The sequence below is a fragment of the Cheilinus undulatus genome, linkage group 3 (genome assembly GCF_018320785.1).
Source record: "Cheilinus undulatus linkage group 3, ASM1832078v1, whole genome shotgun sequence".
Lineage (NCBI taxonomy): Eukaryota > Metazoa > Chordata > Actinopteri > Labriformes > Labridae > Cheilinus > Cheilinus undulatus.
The window spans coordinates 49,235,596-49,256,042 of record NC_054867.1 but is presented as its reverse complement, the minus strand read 5'-3'; the positions used below and the strand labels follow the sequence as shown (position 1 = coordinate 49,256,042).

General features: G+C 36.2%; 2 protein-coding genes across 2 annotated transcripts in view; one reads left to right on the top strand and one right to left on the bottom strand.

The window, feature by feature from the left end:
• Positions 1-9,403, bottom strand: part of rnf207a (ring finger protein 207a) — a 46,860-nt gene extending 37,457 nt beyond the window's left edge. Inside the window, exons 1-2 of the mRNA XM_041783927.1 lie at positions 9,280-9,403; positions 8,726-8,916 (exon numbers count right to left, since the gene is read on the bottom strand). Of these exons, the coding sequence (XP_041639861.1) occupies positions 8,726-8,916 (191 nt within the window). The 5' untranslated portion in view covers positions 9,280-9,403. The remainder of the gene's footprint in view (positions 1-8,725; positions 8,917-9,279) is intronic.
• Positions 9,404-12,733: 3,330 nt separating this feature from the next.
• On the top strand, positions 12,734-19,006 carry rpl22 (ribosomal protein L22). Its single transcript, XM_041783237.1, has 4 exons — positions 12,734-12,819; positions 13,228-13,338; positions 14,675-14,799; positions 18,827-19,006. The coding sequence occupies exons 1-4, from the start codon at positions 12,808-12,810 to the stop codon at positions 18,969-18,971; spliced, it is 393 nt and encodes a 130-aa protein (XP_041639171.1). The 5' UTR covers positions 12,734-12,807; the 3' UTR covers positions 18,972-19,006.
• Positions 19,007-20,447: the final 1,441 nt, after the last annotated feature.

The window sequence follows — 20,447 nt, the reverse complement described above, 5'->3', positions numbered from 1 at the left end:
TCTACTAAAGATTAGGACTCGAATATTCATCCCCAAGTTGCATAATTAGTTAGACACTAAACCTCTACAATGAAGCTAAGACTTATGAATTGCAAAAAAGCAGAAGTTGGATTTTATGGACCAGAAATTTTATAATGTTTTAAGCGAACAATGCATGAGGTATATCTCAGTTAACGGATAGGGTAATAATGTGCAATTGTAATTTAATACATGTATAAATGAGTCTACCTGCTTGGTTATCAAGGAAAATGTAAAAATGATAGTTCTGAAGTCTGTATTTCTCAACCAGAAGCATATATATATTAAGCTTAAAAAGCTGGAAGTTTTTTCTTTCAAAATAATTTATTTTCATAAAAAAGTTTAAATAAAAAAAGGCACTTCTACAAAGTGCGATAGTCGCACCATTGCAAACCTAAAAGGGCTTCCTGCAGGCATTTTTGTAAACATTTAAAGTACTACTTAAAAAATAATAGCAACTTTTTATGCAATTACATAATTGCAGACTCTGACATCAAGGTTGCAATTAGATTACATCAGTTGTGCAGCACTGCTCTATATTTTTTTTTCTCATGAAAAAAAAAAGTGAGTTGCAGGTCAAATCTGCATGGGCCAAACAACAGATGTCTCCATGTTCAAGGACATCGGGTAAAAATTAAGCACAGGTTTGTAGAAAGCAAATAAAAATACTCCTTAAATGAAGTAAAATAAATAAAATTTTAGTTTCCCTTTTATCTTTACATCACAAATAGATTGTATTGTCATAAATTAGTATATTAGTGTTATTGGATCCTGCTGCAAACAAGCATTAGGCATTCATTATTTAATCATCTAGCATAAACGATATTGATATATAAAAAAAGGTTGTCTTAGCCTATATATTTAAAAACATATCAGTAACGTATGTCTTAAAAATTATATGTATTGCCCAGCTGATTGCAGAAGAAACGACCCTTCCAACATAATGGCATGTATTTTTTTTTCAAGAATATTAGTCTTGTAAACAAGGGATTAAAGTAACAAGAATTACTCCATCCTTTTAAAAAATGTAAGGCCATAAATTGTCTTAAAAATGTTTAAATTTTTATTTTGGGCCTTTTTGCCTTTATTATAGGAATAGGATAGTGGACACAGCCAGAAAGAGGGATGAGAGAGCCACAGGCCAGACTTGGAAAAAAAAAAAAAGATTTTTAAAAACTAAGAAAAACAGAACTAAATAATTTAGGGATAAAAATTCTCATGTGAGTGCAAAACACTTGTGTACAATTTTGGATAACCCTCTTCAATTATCCTCATTTATCGATTTGCTAGTTCATGTGGCTTTTAACATCATGTATAGCATAATTTACAGTATTATTTAAATACATATTTACATTCTGAAAAGGAGAGAGAAGACAATGGGAAAATTGAAAGGTCATAGAAATGTAGCTTCAAGGTAAAAAATACTGGGTGTGTACGGAAGAGATAAACAGTCGGGAGGTGACTGAGCTTCTAAACTTGGGACAGTAGGTAAAAAGTTTTTTTTTTCTTTGTGTGGGTATTGGAAAGGTCTAATTTGTTTTTGGAAATGCAGCAAAGAGAAGTAAATGAAAGGTGTATTTTTCCCAAAGCACAACCTCAACAAGGTCATCTTCCTGTAAAAAAACAGTAGACTTAAACCAAAAGAAAACTGATGAGCAATTAAATAATCAAGAAATAATAAAACCAGAGAGGTTACAACTCTTTAAAATGCCCATTCTGATGCAACCAGACTAGCTAATTGTGAATTCAAGCATTGGTTGTTTTGCTTTTTCAAATGCATTCCTGGCAAATAAAGGGGGTTCCAAATGAACACACAATCACTGGTTCATTTCAGCTTAAAGGGTCCACTTTTGAATATGCAGTGACTATTTTCTGTCCCATTAAAACCTTCAGTATTAAACAATGTTTGATAGGTTGTCATTGAGCAACAGTGACACAAATACCCTCTGCTCATGTATGCTGTGCATGTTTTTATCTGGTTTTCATAGCAACAGGCTTCCATTGTGTTCTACTAATAGCAGAGTAGTGAATTCCTAGATTACACAGTGCTTCAGAGAGCAGCTGTTAGCAGTCTGCTGGGGTTACTGATGGAAATAGTAGCTTAGCTTCCAGGCAGTGAGCCTGTGTAACCAGAGCACCACAGCTCTGTGTACGCTGTGCTGTTTTCATATGAAACATATCATTACCTGGGTCTGTCCCCTTTCATTTCAGTGTGTTGTGCTCTGAAAAACAGGCATTCAATTCAGTAGGTTGTAGTTTACAGAATCTACAATGACATAGGTTCATATTATAAAAGAGTTACCTGAGGTCCAGACTATGTCTGGGTTAATATTTAATAATATTCGATACAAAAAGGACCTCAAAACTCAGTGTTGACATAGATGTAACAATAATCTGAAGCTATGACACAATACTGGCTTTGTGATGGTTGTATCATGATATTTAACAATTCTCTCATTTCCACGGTGCAGCATAGTGGGGCAGCAAATATTTTGGGGATGTTTTTTTCAGCTGTAACTGGGGTTTTAGTTAGCATATAAGGATTTATTACCAGTTCAAAATAACAGCATGTTTTTGTTGTCTGCCAGAAAGCCAAAGATGTGTGACAATGACCAAAAGCATACATCTCAATCTACGTAAGAATGGCTTAACCAGACAAAGCTTCAAGTTCTGGCTGGCCCATCCAGAGCCCTGACCAGAACCCTGCTGAAAATCTGTGGTTACCTGGAGAGAGCTGTGCACAGGAGATGTCCTCCTAATCTGACAGATACTGAAGTGCTTTGGAAAGGAAGATAGAACACATTTTGCAAAGTGGAGATGTGCCTTGCTGATGGATTCTGATACAAGAAGACTGAATGTTATAAAAATCAAAAGGTACTTCTACAAAGTATTAGTTTAGGGCAGCGGCATCAAACCTTCTTTTTTAAGCTCCTTTGAACTGTATCTCAGAAAAGCTGAGCCATCCAAAGACCCACATGAAAAAGTGACATTACAGTCAAAAGTCAACATCAATTTTAATTGCTTTATTATAACAATATATATGTTTTTTATTTTAATAATATCTGTATAGCACTTTAAAAAGGGTTTAGAAATTTATTTGACATGTGAAGCAGCCAGAACAAAGTAACAACAAAGAAAATAGAGCTACACATTTTTCTTGGAAAGGCTTTTCTAAAAGCTATTTGATGATTTTTTTTTCCTCGTGATTTTAGTTAATAAAACTTTGATATTCTTATTCTTGGTCAAAGGGCATGTACATTTATGCTCATATTTTATTATCAATTCCTCCTTTAAGAATTTAGTCGTTTTTTTTTTCCACTTGAATTCGACAGGTTATATATTACATCAGTGTTTCCCAAAGTGTGGGAAAGCAATGTATTTTCATTGTAATTGAGGTACTGTAGGCGGACTCAAGAGGTCACTAAAAACCATATAAATGAATAAATAAATATATTAATAAATATATTACATTTTAAATTATCATAAAATACATCATTATATGCTGTTATTTAAAGACCCAGAAGTAGCAAAACAGACTAAAGTTCTAACTCATGTCACCTTTCTATCAAATATTTTGTCTGGTTTATTGAACTGGTGTCATGGTTTAACTGGTGTTGGATTAATTTGTGACACTCCGTTCACCACTCTGTTGATTGTGTTTTGATTTTAAGAATTTATCAGTGTCTCCAGAGACATTTATGCCACTTGGAAAGAGCTTTCTGGTCAATAAAGAACATCAGCAGAAATAAATGTTAGAAAAGAAAATTCCAGTGTCCTTGCAGATGCCCTATTAAAACAAAATAATGGCTGTTCAAGGGTTTGTGGTGGGCCTCAGAAGATTTTCAGGTCTCAAATTGGACTGCAGCATGCTGAGGTTTGAAAAAGGTTGCATGACATTAAAGGTGGAAAAAGATCTGTGATGGTATGTCTTGGGCTAGAAATTTAATGTAACAAAATATTGCATGTTTAAAAGGGGTGTGTGGATACACTTTTAATATCCACTGTACAGAGGACAATGTTGCACAGACAGGGTTATATTGCAAGGTACTAGCACTGTCAGTTTGGATTTTTTAAAGTTTATTTTTATTTCATTTTATTTTTTTTTACACATTTTTTGATAGTACATGCTTCAGAAGGATACATTACTTGTTATTAAAACGAAAGACAATATAAAAAAAGTACCAGTGTATTAGAAAACAATGCCCATAAGGTCTTTCTTTTTTTTTTTTTTTTACCAAAATCTACAAGACAATGAGAAAGAGTGATATTTTTCTTGTACAAAAATATTGTTAGTGTTTTGCTACTGAAACATGGCCAGTGTTTTTGTGCAATTTAGACAGTGTCCAGGAGTTTTCTTACACTTTCTGGAAAAAAAATTAAATTGGCCAATTCCAGGAACCCATAAGTTCAATTTTTGTTGTTGTGGTATTCAAACAGGAATTGCTGCTGTTTTCTTTTACTATAATTGTTCTAAAATGTTAAAATCTGCTGTTGTAACAATGCTGCGTCACATGAACCAAGCAATTTCTGATAGTGAAACAAATGAAACAATCAAGTAAGTGAATGCATATGCACAAAAGGATAAAACTTCTTGTTGTGTCATGAAGAAGGATAGACTAGCTGTAGTTTTTAATAACTCTGCAGCATGGCTTCTTTCTCTGCATCTCCATGTGCTGTGATGGTGGTAAAGTTAACACTGCAGACCTGAAGGTGACTGTCAAACACGTGTCATTCCTTAATAGGGGATGAAATGGATTGGTATCATGTGACTGCTTTTGATTGCTCTAAGCTGCTGGCAGCGGAGTTAAATACCGCTATGCTTTGTTTGCAGTGTGACTGGTCTTAGAGGAACTCCGACCCTGCAGCTGCTGCAGCCACTCAGGCCTGCCCTGCCCAGACTGGGCCACAGACAGGTCACTAAGCAGCTCCTCAAAAATCAAAATAGAGAGACTTGACGCTTTCTGAAACCAACAGGATTCAACTCAAGTCTTATGCATAGAGCGACTAATCAACTTAAGTGGAACAGATCCCTTTGAATACTGCTGCCCAAAACTGGGGCCTGTGGGAAAAGTCTCTTTTATACAAATCTTTGACCCTCCATGGGAGACAAGAGGCAAATTAATATTAAACAGTAAGGAATTATACAGCTCACCTGTACTGGAGCAGCTTCAGATCACCTGCACTTAAAGACCATCATCATGACATTCAGTCGTTGAGCTTTTTCATCAAAATGTTCTGTTTTATTATGAGAGATTCATTTACTATATACATTTACTGATCACTTTATTAGCTACAACTGTTCAACTGCTCATGAACAGAAATATTTAATCAGCCAATCACATGGCAGCAACCATTGCATTTAGGCATGCAGACGAGGTCAAGATTATGCGGTGAGGTTTGAACCAAGCATTATAAGGGGAAAGAAAGGTGACTTAGGGGCTCTGAACACGCCATGGTTGTTGGTGCACAACGGGCCTGTCTATTTGACAAACTGCTTATCTACTGAGGTTTTTCCTGCCATCACAGCCATCTCTAGGGTTTACAGAGAATAGTCCTTAAAAGATAAAATATTCAGTGGCCACAGTTCTCTTGGCTAAAATGCCTTGTTGATGGCAGAGCCAGAGGAGAAAGAATGACCTGACAGGTTCGAGCAGACAGAAGAGCATCTCTAGACACAAAGCATGTTGAAGCCCCAGCAGAAGACCACAACAGGTACCAGTCCTGCAGTGAATAATAGGAACCTGAGGCTAATAGGCTCAGCAAAATAAGACAACAGAAGACTGGAAAAACATTTCCCAGTCAACTGAGTCTCATTTTCTGCTGTGATATTCATGTGGTAGAGCCAAAACTTGGCATTAACAACATGAACCTGCCAGAACAACAACCATGGCATGTTGAAGATCACTTTAATCCACTTACTTTCTCATTCTGATGGTCAGCATGAACTTCAGCAGGTTGTACTGACCATGTCTACATGTTTAGATGCATTGGTTACTGCCATTTGATTGGCTAGATATGTGTCTTAATAGACAGATGAATAGAGGTACTTGGTAAGCTGGCAAGTTATTAATGAAACACTTTCCTCTAAAGTTAAAAATACTGCAAATGTCATCATCTATAAAAAGATACAACAAAATAAAATGGTGATAATAACAGGTGAAATATCTGCAAACTAAACAAGAAAGTGACACTTTTATTACAATTACAGCTACAAAAATCACAAAAATGTTGGTGTTATATGTTTTTAAAAATGGATTTTTCTGATATCATCTTGAAATAAGTCACAGAGAAAAAATTAAATCCTTCTAACAGTAAAAAATCCTGACAAAATCTTTTTTTTACCAGCAGAATTATTTACTTAACTGAAGAACGAGATTAATGTAAGGGTAAGCACTTCCTTGTCCTGTTTGTATGATAAAGACGAATATCCATTTGGTGATGTAAACAAAATGCCAAAACAGTTTATATGATTTGTATTATGTTCCATGGATTGAAAAGTGGCTTTTTCTTGTCTTTTATTCTGCAGGAAGGCATAGTTGATGTACTTTGTCCAAATTGACAAAAACATGTATTCCATTAGTTCCAGTGTTCTGTTGATGTGAAGTTTTAAATTTGTCATCCATCCATTTATTATCTACAGTACTTGTCCAGTTCAAGACTGCAGACGGCTGAAGCTTTTCACAGTTGTCACTGGACCAACCTGGACTGTCACTAGTCAATCATAGAGCTAACAGACAAACACGCACACTCACACACACAAATTTAGAGTAACCAATTGACCTAGCAGGTATTTCTGTAGGAGAAATTCAGATTACCCTGTGAGATCCCACAAATGCTTGAGGGAAACATGCAAACTCCTGGCCTACAGGGATCCAAACTAGGAACCTTTTGTTGTGAAGGAACAGCACCAACCACCGCATAAGAGCAGTCCTGTGCACTCATCAGTGTGGATCAAAAAACACTGCAATACTGCCATTTTTTCAAGCATTAAGCAAAACAAGAGCGATGATAAAATCTCAGTAAAAAGTAATATTACTTGATTAAGATAATTAAGGTCCAAAAGCAGTGAAATATTCCAAAATGAAATGCCCTGGGTAAGAAAAGTGTCTGGTCATACAAAAGTAAAGAATATCGCTTTGATTTAAAACATTAACTCTTACTCAGATTTCAGATAAGGTCACTAGTAAGAGGTTTTCACTGTAGAGAAAAGTAACACAGATCTATTAGTAGGGCTGACAGCCTCAAGTCGATTGGTTGATTAATTGGTCGATGACCTCATGTTTGACCAAAATCCAATTGGTTGAATAATCGCACGTGTTACTTTAATTGGAAGAATCCATTTTTTGCAGGGGTGAGAGGGGAGAAGTCATGTGTTTTAATTTTTTTCAGTTATCTAGTGTTACAAAATATAAGTTACACAAAAAATAACTATTAATTTAACTATTCAAATATAATTTACTCGTGTCTTTAAGGGTAATTAATTACAGGTTAAATACCCAGAAAGTCATAGCAACGTCGCTAGGACCCTCCCACCTTAGAGGAGAGCAAAGCCAGTGAAGCACCTTTATACTATGTTTCCCGTTACTTGAGAAATGTCGAAAAAATCAGTGGTATGGCACCATTTTGTTAAAAAGGATGATTTTGGTACGTCCCACGACCAATCGATTAATTGATGATCTGGTGCGATTTTAGTCGACCAAGTTTTTCTTTGGTTGACTACAGCTCTATCTGTTAGCCACTTTATTAGGCATACTTGTTCAACTGCACGTTAATGTTAATTTCTAATCAGCCAATCTCACTGCAGCAACTCATCTTTTCAGGTATGTAGACATGGACAAGATGATGTGCTGGTGATTTAAGAGACTTTGAACATGTCACGGTTGTTTGTGCCAGGTGGACTGGTTTGAGTATTTTACCCACTGCGGATCCAGTGGTTTTTATGTATCTCTAGTGTTTACAGAGAATGTTAAGAAACAGAGAAAACATCCTGTGAGCAGCAGATCTCTGGGCCAAAAAATGCCTTGCTGGTGGCTTCAGAGCAGAATGGTCAGACTGGTAAAGACAACACATTCATTCCCACCAATGCACAACACGCTGAATCAATGCCATTAGTAATCAAGGCAGTTCTTAAGGGAAAAAAATGTCCTACCTGGTTTTGCTAGGTGTAGATAACAGAGAGAGTATATGTTTACTTTGTTACTGCTCTTGGATTACTAGAGCCATAAAGCTGTTATGACTACTTTTTGATTTGTGTGGATTTTGGCACCCCCTGTGGACAAAGAGGACATTTGATCCCTTTTTCAGATCTTGTCTAGTACAAATAAATAAAGGGTGTTTTCCCAAAAGAAAATCTCAGCTTTCTTTCCTTCATCCCAACTAAAAGTACCACAACATTGGCTGTGGATAAATTTAAAAAGTTTCATGAAAGTGCTGCTAATAATTTCAACCGACACCTTTACTCTGCCTGACCCCTAACGGGATAAGCAGTGTAGAACATGGATGGATGGATGGACCTACTTTACGTCCTTGCAGCAGCAAGAGGAATTAAAAATTTCACAACAGAAATTGGCATACCTGTTGATTATTGCCTTGTTTGCTCTCTTAGATAACAAACATGAATCACTTTTCATTTTAGTCTGTTTTGGAACCAGTGAAAAAAAACTCTTCACAGGGGCTTTAACTGGTCAGTCACAATGCAGTTTCTTACCCACAGAGGGGGCAGCTGAGGCGGCTGTCATTGGTCAGTCCTCGCAGACAGCGGGCGCAGAAGATGTGGTAGCAGTCCAGCAAGCACGGGGACTGATACTGCTCATTGCACAGGTGACACACCAGGGGGTGGATGTTACTACACTCCACGTTACACAGGTTATCCAAGTGGGGGAAGATGTTACCGGCCATCTGCAAACAGAAGTTGTAAACAGTGACAAATGTGTGTGCCATGAGATTTAAAAGGGACCACTTATTGCTATCACTGAACAAAAAAAAGGTTCAGTGTGTTATGGTCAAAATACTGCAGTTATAAAAATTCTGATAGGAAACACTAAAATCAGAAGGGACATGTACTCATTGAAATAAACAATGTTCTTCTTACCTTGTTGGATGTGTAATAACTCCAAGGGGCTTCAGCGATAACAAACAATCCAAAGATGGACAACAGCTACACTTAGGAAATAATCAACACCAAGACAATACCCATCTAACAAATCCTACTGTAAATGTTATAGCCCAATCTGCAGAAAGCACACACAGACACTGTCTTACCTTTCACTGCTGCTATCAGCTACCCCCTGCAGGAATGACAGCAATGCAGAAACTCTTCAATAGTAGGCCGATGGGGTCCCTCTCCAGGCAGCTGACTGCACACACCTCATGCCAGTCCCCAGAGAGCTGCCAGAGTGCAACAGGGACATTCAATATTGCTTTCCCACATGGATTAAAAATACAGTTGTCCTGCTTGTAATGTCACACTGTTTGTTACGTCTAAGACTCCAAGGAGGGGTTAAAGGAGGGTAAGGGGCTGAAGTTACGGCATTGCAATTCACAGAACCCACCGCAAGACATGATGAGAAATACTTTTAACTTGTCACATAAAACTTTTTTTTTGTTTTGAAAGTACCCTACACATCTCTGCAAAGTATGCTCATGAAAAGTTACGTAATTCCAGTGCTATAAAAAAGGCTTTGTCTGTTATAGTTAAACAAGCAAAAAACAAAACAAAACAAAACAAAACAAAAACAAAACAAAAACAAACAAACTTAAACTATGGTGATATGAACTTTAATGCTTCTGTTAATCAGAATCTCTTTCAGTCAACTGAACAGCCTGAAAGAGATAGCTGTCATTTTTGATGATTTAAAGTAAATTACATCATCTTTCTATTTTTAGCCTCCCTGTCAATATTTTGGATATTATTAGAATTCTATGGTCTGACAGGAATCTTGCTTCTGATTTCATCAAATGTATGTAACCATAAAGCTCTCTGCATCCCAACATTTACTTTGATATCTTTGGTCTTACTGTAATTATGAAGCTTCTCATTTGCAAATTTAACAAACAGGAGGCATTCAAAGCAAAGCTTTATGCTACTGGGAAGATGAATGAAGGTTGAATGGGTCAGTTAACCAAAAGAGTTTAACTCAAACTTTTTTTCTGAGCTATTAATGAGATACCACATAATTAGACTGCATAACAATATAGATGTGACATCATGTAGGAGGACAAGGCTAGTATCTTGATGCAAATTTAAAATGATGTACTTCTGTTACAAAACCATTGGGACATACAGTATATTCATGTTATGGAAATGGGCTGTTTTTGCATGACCAGGCAGGGTTTTGGTAAATGGGACCACATAAGTTTAGCTGATTGACAGTGTGCAAAAATGCTTATAATATTAAGAAATATATCAACCTTGTAAATGAGAGAAATGTGTGCTCTGATGCTCCAAATAAGTGATTCCTTAGCCATGAATCTACACAAACCATTAAACAATCAAATACATGTCCATTGTTCACCAGGATTCTGCCTTTTTGAGCTCATGTTCACTACTTAAAAAGAAGAAAATATGATACAATACAATACAATAACTGTATTTATCCCCAAAGGGAAATTCATTTGTCTGGAGTCTCATCTGTTTATGGTAGAATTATGTAGTCTTATTGCTGATGGTATGAAAGATCCTCTATATCTTTCTGTCCTGCAGCAAAGAGAGAGGAGCCGTCCACCACCATTGTTTCTTTGGTCATTGAGAGAGATATGAAGTGGATGATCCATGTTCCTCAGAATGGCCTCCACCTTCTTCATTGTGCGTCTCTCCACCTCATCCTCCAATGAGTTCAACTTGATTCCGACCACAGAGCCAGCTTTTTTAACCAGTTTGTTTAGACGCCTTGCATCCTTGTGTTTTACACCGCCTCCCCAGCAGACTGTAGCATAAAACAGAAATCTTGCCACCACAGACTGATAAAACATCTGCAGCATCTTACTGCAGATGTCTATTGATTGGAGTCTTAGGCAAAAAAGGTGCTCTGCCCCTTTTTGTAGATGAAGTCTATGTTTTTAGACCAGTCCAATTTATTATCCAGGTGTACACCTAAATATTAATACGATGTCACACCTCGATGTCCACGCCACAAGTGTTCACTGGCTGAAGAGGGGGTTTGGATCTGCGGAAATCTATGATCATTTCCTTTGTCTTTGAGGTGTTGAGTAGCAGGCAGTTTTTGTGACTCCAGTCACTGAAGGCACTTATCAGATTCCTGTATTCGGCTTCATGTCCATTTCTGATACATGCCACGATAGCAGTGTCATCAGGGTATTTCTGAATGTGGCAGGACTCAGTGCTGTATTTGAAGTCTGATGTATACAGTGCGAACAGGAATGGAGCCAGGACTGTCCCTTGTGGAGCCCCTGTACTGCTCATTAATGTCCCAGAAACACAGTTCCCCAGCTTGACAAACTGTGGCCCTCCTGTCAGGTAATCTGTGATCCAAGAAACACAGGAAGGATCCACTCCCATCTCCGTGAGCTTGTCTTTGAGTATGGTGGGTTGGATGGAGTTGAATGTGTTTAAAAAAATCAAAGAACATGATTCTCACATAAACAATAAAAAATTTAAAAAAAAATATGATTATAACATAAAATTGAAATTATGAGGAAAATAATTCAAAATTTTAAGAAAGCAAGTCATCATTCAGACATTAGTCAAAATTGTTACTTATTTTAAATCCATAATTATGTCTGTCTGTCCAATGATTTTGACTTTTAATCTTAAAATTCGTAGAGAGGTAAATCAAAGCATATAGTCTCAATCAGGGATCAACTGTCCTATCCCAATTACCCAAATGTAACCAGAAAAATAGTTTTGAACCAGTTTCCACAATCCTTCAAACAACATGATAAAACTATCTTTCTCCTGAATTGGATAATCAACATCTTCAGTTTCACAAAACTGTATCATGTCTTCAAATTCATGCAAAAAAGCTGTCAGATGGCACAAATTTAAAGTGTCCCAATAAACCAGAAATCAGCCCATAAATGTCCTTGGAGGTTAAAGATGAAAAGATCATGTAATTTGATTTTTAATACAGAAACTGTCTCTTACAGAACGCTCAGTTTGAACCCAACACATATTAACTAATTTTAATTGATTCTGGAAACTTTATTCCAGTGTATATTGAATTTTATTGTACGTTTTTATTTATTTACTTTATTATTATTATTATTATTTTACAATATTCGGTGTTTTCTTCTCAGTTTAACTGTTGTGCACTCACTCCAAAGTAAGGTTCTGAGATAAACTGTGTCTTCCTAACAACCAACAACAGACATTCAGTTATTCATAATACTTGTCAATCATTACAGGTTAGAAACAGTTTTTTTTTAGAGATTAAAAAAAGCAGCTTTAAAGCCAACTATCAAACAGATTTTAGGCTAAAATACAAGAAAGTTTAGCGCAAGTTTAAGCTAGCTCTAATTGACAGACGACGGATCAGGCGACAGTTGACGGGTAAATTCAAAAGTATCAGAACTTTTTTCTACTGTTGCTGCCTTATTTGTTTCCTTTAAATAATCCAGACACTCCTATAATTTAAAAAAGGTCTAATTTTGCGCTTTAAGAGTAGAAATACCTGCAGGGTTTAGCTAGCGTTGGTTATTATCTGTTTACTGTACAACAAAATCCAAACTTAGCTTAATCAATCCCAGATACATCGATTCGATCGATGTTGCAGTCAGGTATTAATCCTCCTGCGTAGCCTTTGCTCCTTCCTTTTGCTGAATGTGACAGCCATGGCACCGATCGTAAGTAGCTAAACTGCCAATTCAACCCCAGTTCTACGATATATTAAAGCGTCTCTAGTGTATTTAAAGAATTACCAATAATAAACAAACAGAAATAAAGCAGCCACGGATGTTTTAGCGTCTTTAGTAGCTTTGTTTACTGTGTTAGCCAACACCACGTTGGTTAACAGTGCAGTGTAATGCTAACACTTAGCAGAAGTTAACGTAAAACATGCGAGTAAAGTCGAACTATTTGGCCTTTTTTCCTAAATGGAAGCCATATATGCTCTTGGAAACATAATGATCGATTATATGTTATTTTCTCATTTCTCGTCATTGTTTGAATTCTACCTTCATGTGTTAAAATGCTCCATATGCTATCACAGTCTCGTATGTGGGTCTGATATAGCCTTCCTATCTGTGTGACAGAAAAAGCAGGTGGTCAGGAAGCCAGGTGGGAAGAGGAAGAAGCAGATCCTGAAGTTTACATTGGACTGCACTCACCCTGTCGAAGATGGCATCATGGATGCTGCCAACTTTGTAAGTAGATCAGACATCAGTGACATCTTTATTGATAAACAGTGATCAGTAGGTGTCAGACTCTTACACCACAGGGTCAAATGAACCTGCTCAATCAGTGGATATGACTGTTTTGGACATATCCTAGTAAACTAAAGACCTAGTATAAGGTTGCCAACTTTGTTTGTGCCTAATACTACACAGTATTCACTTTGGAGCTCAGTGGTGCAGTGTTGTAGGTGTGATGTGTGACTTTATGGTATAGGAAAGGTATGCACAGGCTATTTGATCTGTAGTGTTATAAATCCTTTTTCATAAACATTTTAATAAACCTCTCTTTTTCCCTCTAAACTGGCAACATACACCACAGACCCCATCTGTGAATTATCTTAGGCATTTTCATTATATAAAGTGAATAAAACCATGACCAAAACTTTCAAATTCATTCACAGTTTTAAAGATGAACTCCTCATTATCTTGGGGGTCTTGTAGATGGGGAATCTTTACTGTGAAATTATAACTGCCAACAGCAGGTGTGTGGTCTCCAAGTCTGGTGTGTGCATCCAGAGAATTATAAGATGAAAAAACTATCTGAAACTGCCCTTAGGTCTGTGGTCTCCCACATTTCCAATAAAGATTCAAAAATTGTCTTGCCTAGCTGTATTTAATGCAGGAACCGTCTATTTTTGGGATTCTTGAAATGCAGAGAGCTCCCTTCCTGCACCTTGTTGGGATCTTGAATAGATGCCCAGATGACCTTCTCAGCCATCCTTTCCACACACTCAGGAAAATATGCAAATGAAAATCTCAAGAACAGCATCAAAAAACCTTAGCTGTTTTAATTTGATTGGCCACTATACTGTCTCAGGCAGCAGAGATTATTTTGTGGTACGTGTTTCCTCCTAATTTGGATGTTGTATGACAGTATGGGCTCATAATCCTCTACAAATAGAAGCTTTGCATTACTAAGCACTGTGCCCACAGCTGACAATTGTGCTAGTAGTGCTAATTTTCAACACAATTCTAATGCAGTCCAGCTTATTCAGGGCTCAGCCTCCTGAGCACAAATGCCCCGGGCATCAGCTGTGTTTTATCTCCATGCTCACTGTGCTCTCAGCTGAAAATAGTTTACTTTTCCTTAACCAATAGAAATCAGGAAGCTGTGGAGCATCAGTGTATGTTTTGTATTGGGACATAATGTTAAATTGCATTACCCTATCAAATGAAATCCATTCAGTTTGATAAAATCCAGCATGGTTTCAAGATGTCATCTTGACTTTGTGGAGTTTTATGGACCAGTATGTCTATCATCATGATCACTGCAGCAAGAGACCTTTTCTTTTCTCTACACCAATAGGAGCAGTTCCTGCAGGAGCGCATCAAGGTGAACGGCAAGGCTGGGAACCTTGGAGGAGGTGTTGTCTCCATTGAGAGGAGCAAGAGTAAAATCGCTGTGAACTCTGAAGTTCCCTTCTCAAAGAGGTACAACACACAATGCAGCTGTAATACAACATTAAACATGGGGTTACTGAAGTTTGTTTTTTGCATTTAGTTTTCTTGTAATAACTTTTTTTAGAATCTGCCTGCAAACAATTGAGGAAAAATATCAGTATGTAATTTGAAGGGCTGACTGGTGCAGCTACTTAACGAGAAACACAACAACAGTTCTTTGTATGATATAAGAAATAATAAAACTATCAACTGCCGCATTATAGGACTACATCTCCTAAGAGTGTGTCTGTAGAGATATTACAGCTCTGTAAAGAAAAAAATGAATCTTCTGAGAGAAAGATCAGGTTCAGTAGCTGCTCACAAGTATTGTTTTTTTTTTGTTTTTTTTTTTTGTAGGGCCTTGTTATATTTTGAAAACCCATAAATGTCTTCTGAATAGTTTCTTATGCTTTTGCTGCAGCTTACAACTGCATTTCTGAGTTATGACACAAATATTTGGGAAAAACACAGTTCTGAACTTTGACAGTAGCCCACCGTTTTTCACCAAAGACTGCTGAAAAGAATGGCATCCATTATAAAAGCAGCATTACTAATGTCCTTAGAGGTTTACTCATTGTATTTAAATCGGGATGTGGCTTTTAGAGGTTTGTTGGGTACCACTTCATGGAAATTTTGTCCACTCATTTCTCTATCCATGTGTACTAGATGTTTATGAAATAACTTTAAAAGGGAATTTTCAGCCTCACCTGGATGTATATGGGTTTCATTTTCTCATGATAATAGAATATTGTCATAAATAAGCTCAAACTGCTTGAAGGCTTTGTGATGAATAAACAAGGCAGTATTTCTTAGGAATGTTGAGTTATAAGTTTAGCCTTTGGAGAATTATTGGGCTTTCAAAGGTTTACACAATTACAAGTAAAGGTATAAATGCATATTTGTGATGGACTTAACACATTTTGAAGTGGAAGATGTGGTGTAAACATCAATCTACAAAAATAACTCGGATTTCTATAAGCATTGGCCCTAAAAGTTGTGTGAAAAATATTTAATTGCAAAGACCTTTTTATTTTTTTCACTAAAATGTTTAATTTTAGTTGTAAATAAGATTTATTGACAGTTCTGCCTTCAAAATAAAAATCTGGACTTTTTGGGATCATGCTGTGTAGTTATTTTTGGTGTTTTTTTAGTCTTCTTTTTGCTGCAGAGGCTATTGCTGCAGTAGAAAGAATGAAGAAATGTTCTTTGATGCTCAAAACATTGAAGTGAAGCATTAATCATTAAGAGAGTTGTGAAAAACTAACAAACAGGCCTGTTTATGCAGCAGAGAATTTGAGGGTTTTGAAAAAGCAGAAGTGACTTATAACTGAGAGAGTCCAGCAGGGATCAAGCCACACCTAATGCTCAGGAAAAAGACAGTTTAAAGTAAGAACCACTAACAGCAACATGTTTATGGGCCAGAAGATAATATGGTGGACATCCAATCTAATCCAACCCAAATTTATTTATAAAGCACATTTAAAAACAACAAAATGCTGACCAAAGTGCCTACAGTAAAAATCAAAAACAATAAAACAACCAATAAAACACAAACAGTAAAACACAGACGCAGCACCAAAGTAAAAACTGGAGGATATAAATGGATCAATAAAAACAGAAAGGCTTAAAAGCCTCATTCTCAAGCAAGACATGTTTGGGAATGGGGAAATTATCCTTTTGTTTCATGAACGGAGAATCTGTATTATTAGAAAAGAAATCTAGTTGTATCAATAGCTATTTGATACTTTATCAAGAAAAATATGAGTTCAAGGCACCAGATATTGGGTGATATATTGTTCTTAATCATTAAAAATGGCGGCAAACTCCTGCATACTGTATAATTTTCACAAATATGTTGACAACATTTGGAAAAGTGATAACTGCGTAGGAGTGAGCAATTTCATTGCTCCATGTCTTTTATGCTTTTTTCCCATTTGTTGACAATTATTTTCTGCTTATTAGAAAATAAAATATGACTGAAGACCTTTAAGTATCCGCCCTTTTTGATACCAGTGATCATTTAAACATTTTTTAAAATTATTTGGATACTCATTAGATTTAAGCATCAAGACAATTTTGACAACGTCACTGTATGGAGATGTAGACAACCTTTTTGTACAGTTTAGAGTCTGTGTGCAGACTCTAGAGTCTGTTAATTTGTTATAGAACATAACATATATATATATTGCCCTTTAGCTAAAAAATGCCGAGATTTGATTTTTTTTTTGACCATCTGGCCCTAATTGAAAATATTCAATAAGTTGGAATACTCAAACTGCAATTGATCTTCCAACACCACCACCAGAGGGTGACTCCAACACATTCTATCTTTACTGCAACACTTCTGGAAATTTACTGACAGATGTTCTCTTAGTTTGTCTGCTGAAATCTCCTGTAACCTCTGCAGAAAAAAAAACATTGTTTTCATGTTGTGAAAATTATCAAAATATACTTTAATAATGGTATTCCTGCTTAACCATGACTTGTGTTCATACTTGTAGTTTAATAGATATACAAACTGTTTTTTGTCAGTTAAGTGTTCTGTTTGCCTTTCTCATTAAATTGGGAAAAATACAAAACTAAACCCTAGCTTTATGCTGTCTCAAACTAAAATGACACAAGGAGATTTATAGAGCACCTTTAAAACCCAGCATTTCAAAACTGCTAAAGGAAGTGTCACGTTAGATGCTGGTTCAGTGGTCAGTGTAATTTCTGGCAGATCCTGATAGAAACTGGGCTGGACAAAAAACTGGACAAAAATCAGGATAAACTCTTGTTATTCTGTTTTTCTATTTTTGCCAGAAACTGGAAAAACTGAATGATTCGTTTTCTCATTTTTTTCATTTTGGTCACAAAAAATGGGAAAACTATTTTTTTTTTTTTTTTAAAGGGGGTCCAATGTTCACATTTTGCAATGGGTTTCCTTTTGCTCAAGTATTTCATTAAAACAAAAAATCAGAATAATGGAATTGTAAAAAAAAACAAAAATTTGACCCCTTTCTGATTTTTTTCCCATTTTTGTGACCAAAATGAAAACAAGAGAAAGTGGATCGTTTTTCTATTTCTGTCAAAAAAAAAAAAAAAAAAAAAAGGAAAAACGAGAGTTTGTCACGTTTTTTGAGAGCTCAGTTGGAAGGTCAGTAAAGATGAAAAACCCCCCAAAATAAGATTAATACATTGTTGCATTAAAGCTGAATGCAGAGGCTATGGTAAAACAGCAGGGTTGAGACAAACAATTATCTAAATGCTGATTAAACAGTCAACTGATCCAATGACGTAGAAACTAGAGGTGTACACACTGAAATTTAGGGCTGATACTGATGTTTGAAGTAAGAATCTAGCCAATACTGATAACATTTTTTTTCTCATTACTTTCTTTTGTGTAAGACTCTAACTATGCCAACATTGTCTCTGATGCTTGACCATGCAAACAGATCAGTTTTTGTTTAACAGGTGACTTTTGCTGCCTTATTAAAAATTCTAAATTGTTTTAGTTGTGTACCAGATGCCAGTATACACAAGAGATTAGCACTAGCTGTTGATATTTGTTCACGCCGAATTATCCACAGAAGGCTGATGATTGTAAATGGGCCGATATCGGCTGATTCCAATGTTAACCTGATGCATCGGTGCATCCCTAGTAGAAACCATTTCACTCACAAATTGTCCAAAAAGTTTCTCTTCCCTAAGAGCCAAAAGTGATGTCTTCATATAGTTTTTGTCCAGCTACTCTTTATTTGCTGTCATTAATCAAAAGGAAGACAATATTTCTGTTCACTTAAACAGAACCAGCTAATCTGTAATATTTTTGTGTCATCATGGTTATTGATTAATGGAATAAACAAGTATTTTTTAATAAATGTCTGCATTTACATGGACTTCAGTATCCTTGTTCTGAGGATATTTATAGATCCCATTTTGTGTTAAGGCTTGACCATCATATCTTGTTCTCATTATTTTCATTATGATCTACTTTTCCACTAATATCCCCATGACTGTTTTTCCCTCTCTATTCCAGGTACCTGAAGTATCTCACCAAGAAGTATCTGAAGAAGAACAACCTCAGGGACTGGTTGAGGGTTGTGGCGAACACCAAAGAGAGCTACGAGCTGCGCTACTTCCAGATCAACCAAGATGAAGAGGAAGAGGAGGAGGAGGATTAAGCCTGACATCACTTTTAATAAAAAGTCAAAACAAAGGAGAGAATGTGTGTTGGCTTTTTTTAACAATCTGTCCTTACACCATAAGCAGTAGAGGACTTAAATACAGACCTTCACTTTGACTTTCAAAGCTTGATTTTAAAGTCAACTCGACCCGGTTGAAGTCCTGTTGGCTTTTAGATCAAGCTTTGACATGATAAAAACACTCAACATGGACATTTAAATATTTGATGCTGCAATGATAGTCAACTAACTTTTAAAGGAAAAGTTGTAAATTTTGGTATAATATCAAACACTAATGTGAAATGCAAGAAATTAAAAATGTGTTATTCTGGTTCAGTCCATTAAACAGAAAAACACTGATTTAGAAAAAACGCTGATTAACTTTTCAAAATACAGCTGTAACTGAATTTTGTGCAGTATTGTTTGTTTTAAATGACTCCATTTTCTTAATTTTAACTTTATGACTTAAGCACCTTTTATTAGAAGGATCTTGCATCTGCATGCAGAGATAATGATTCCACTTGCAATCATTTTCCTCTATTTGACTTGTTGATTGTGTAAATATGATCTGTCGTGTCCTTTAGATTTTTACCAGGATGTTGTGTAACATGAGCGCCCTCTGCTGGCCCTTTCTTGCAGACTTGCACTATGAACCCTTATTTTGTGACCAGTCTGCACCATGCTGTTCCTGGTGTAAATGATTTTTTACTAAACTCTGCTATAAAACAAGTTTTTTCTTTCGTAATAGTTCCAATTATTCAAAGTAAATCCCTCTGAATTTATACAAAACATTTGGGATGATTTTGATTGGTCATTAAGTAATTTGGGCTCTCAACAGTGTTATGTTTTGCTGGAGAAAGGCGAAGCCTCACTTGTGATCTCTGTAAAGTTAATGTAAAATTATATTTTACTTTGTTTTGGAGCTTAGACATTTGAGTAGCTGTAAGACACTTGCATTATGCTTCTATTGCAAACAAAGTGCTGGTGCGGAAAGTAAAAGTTGATGCCTTGTTCATCACTCAGGACAAGAGAAGAATATACAACCATTATGTTCACAAAAAACCCCAGCACAGGCTAAAATCTATCAAAGCGTAGATATTTGACTCTATGCAGCTTCACTTATAGGGGTAAATGTGAAATAGCTTGAGATTTAACAAGAAATTTGCTTGTGGTAATTAGAGAGGTGGGCCAAGGAAAAAGATGATACAGATGTGATATGGGTGTGTATGATTGTGCAAGTAAAAATAGAAAGCACGGAAAAAATTAAAGCCAAGCATTTCTGAGAAGAGGTTACAGCAGGGGTGTCCAAACTTTTTCCAAGGAGGGCCACATAAGGACGTTGGGGCCGCTTTATTATCCAAGGCAAGGTATATGACATTAAGTCAGAAGCAGAAGGAGGATTTAATGGCAAACAATGCAAACACTCAATAATTTCCAGGTTGTTGGGGGTGCCAATGAGATTTCTGGGGCCCTTTT

Excerpts from the sequence above, each read along its gene's own strand:
- rpl22 (XM_041783237.1), top strand. Across the intron at positions 13,339-14,674 it reads TCATGGATGCTGCCAACTTT|GAGCAGTTCCTGCAGGAGCG; the intron begins GTAAGTAGATCA and ends CTACACCAATAG. Across the intron at positions 14,800-18,826 it reads GAAGTTCCCTTCTCAAAGAG|GTACCTGAAGTATCTCACCA; the intron begins GTACAACACACA and ends TCTCTATTCCAG.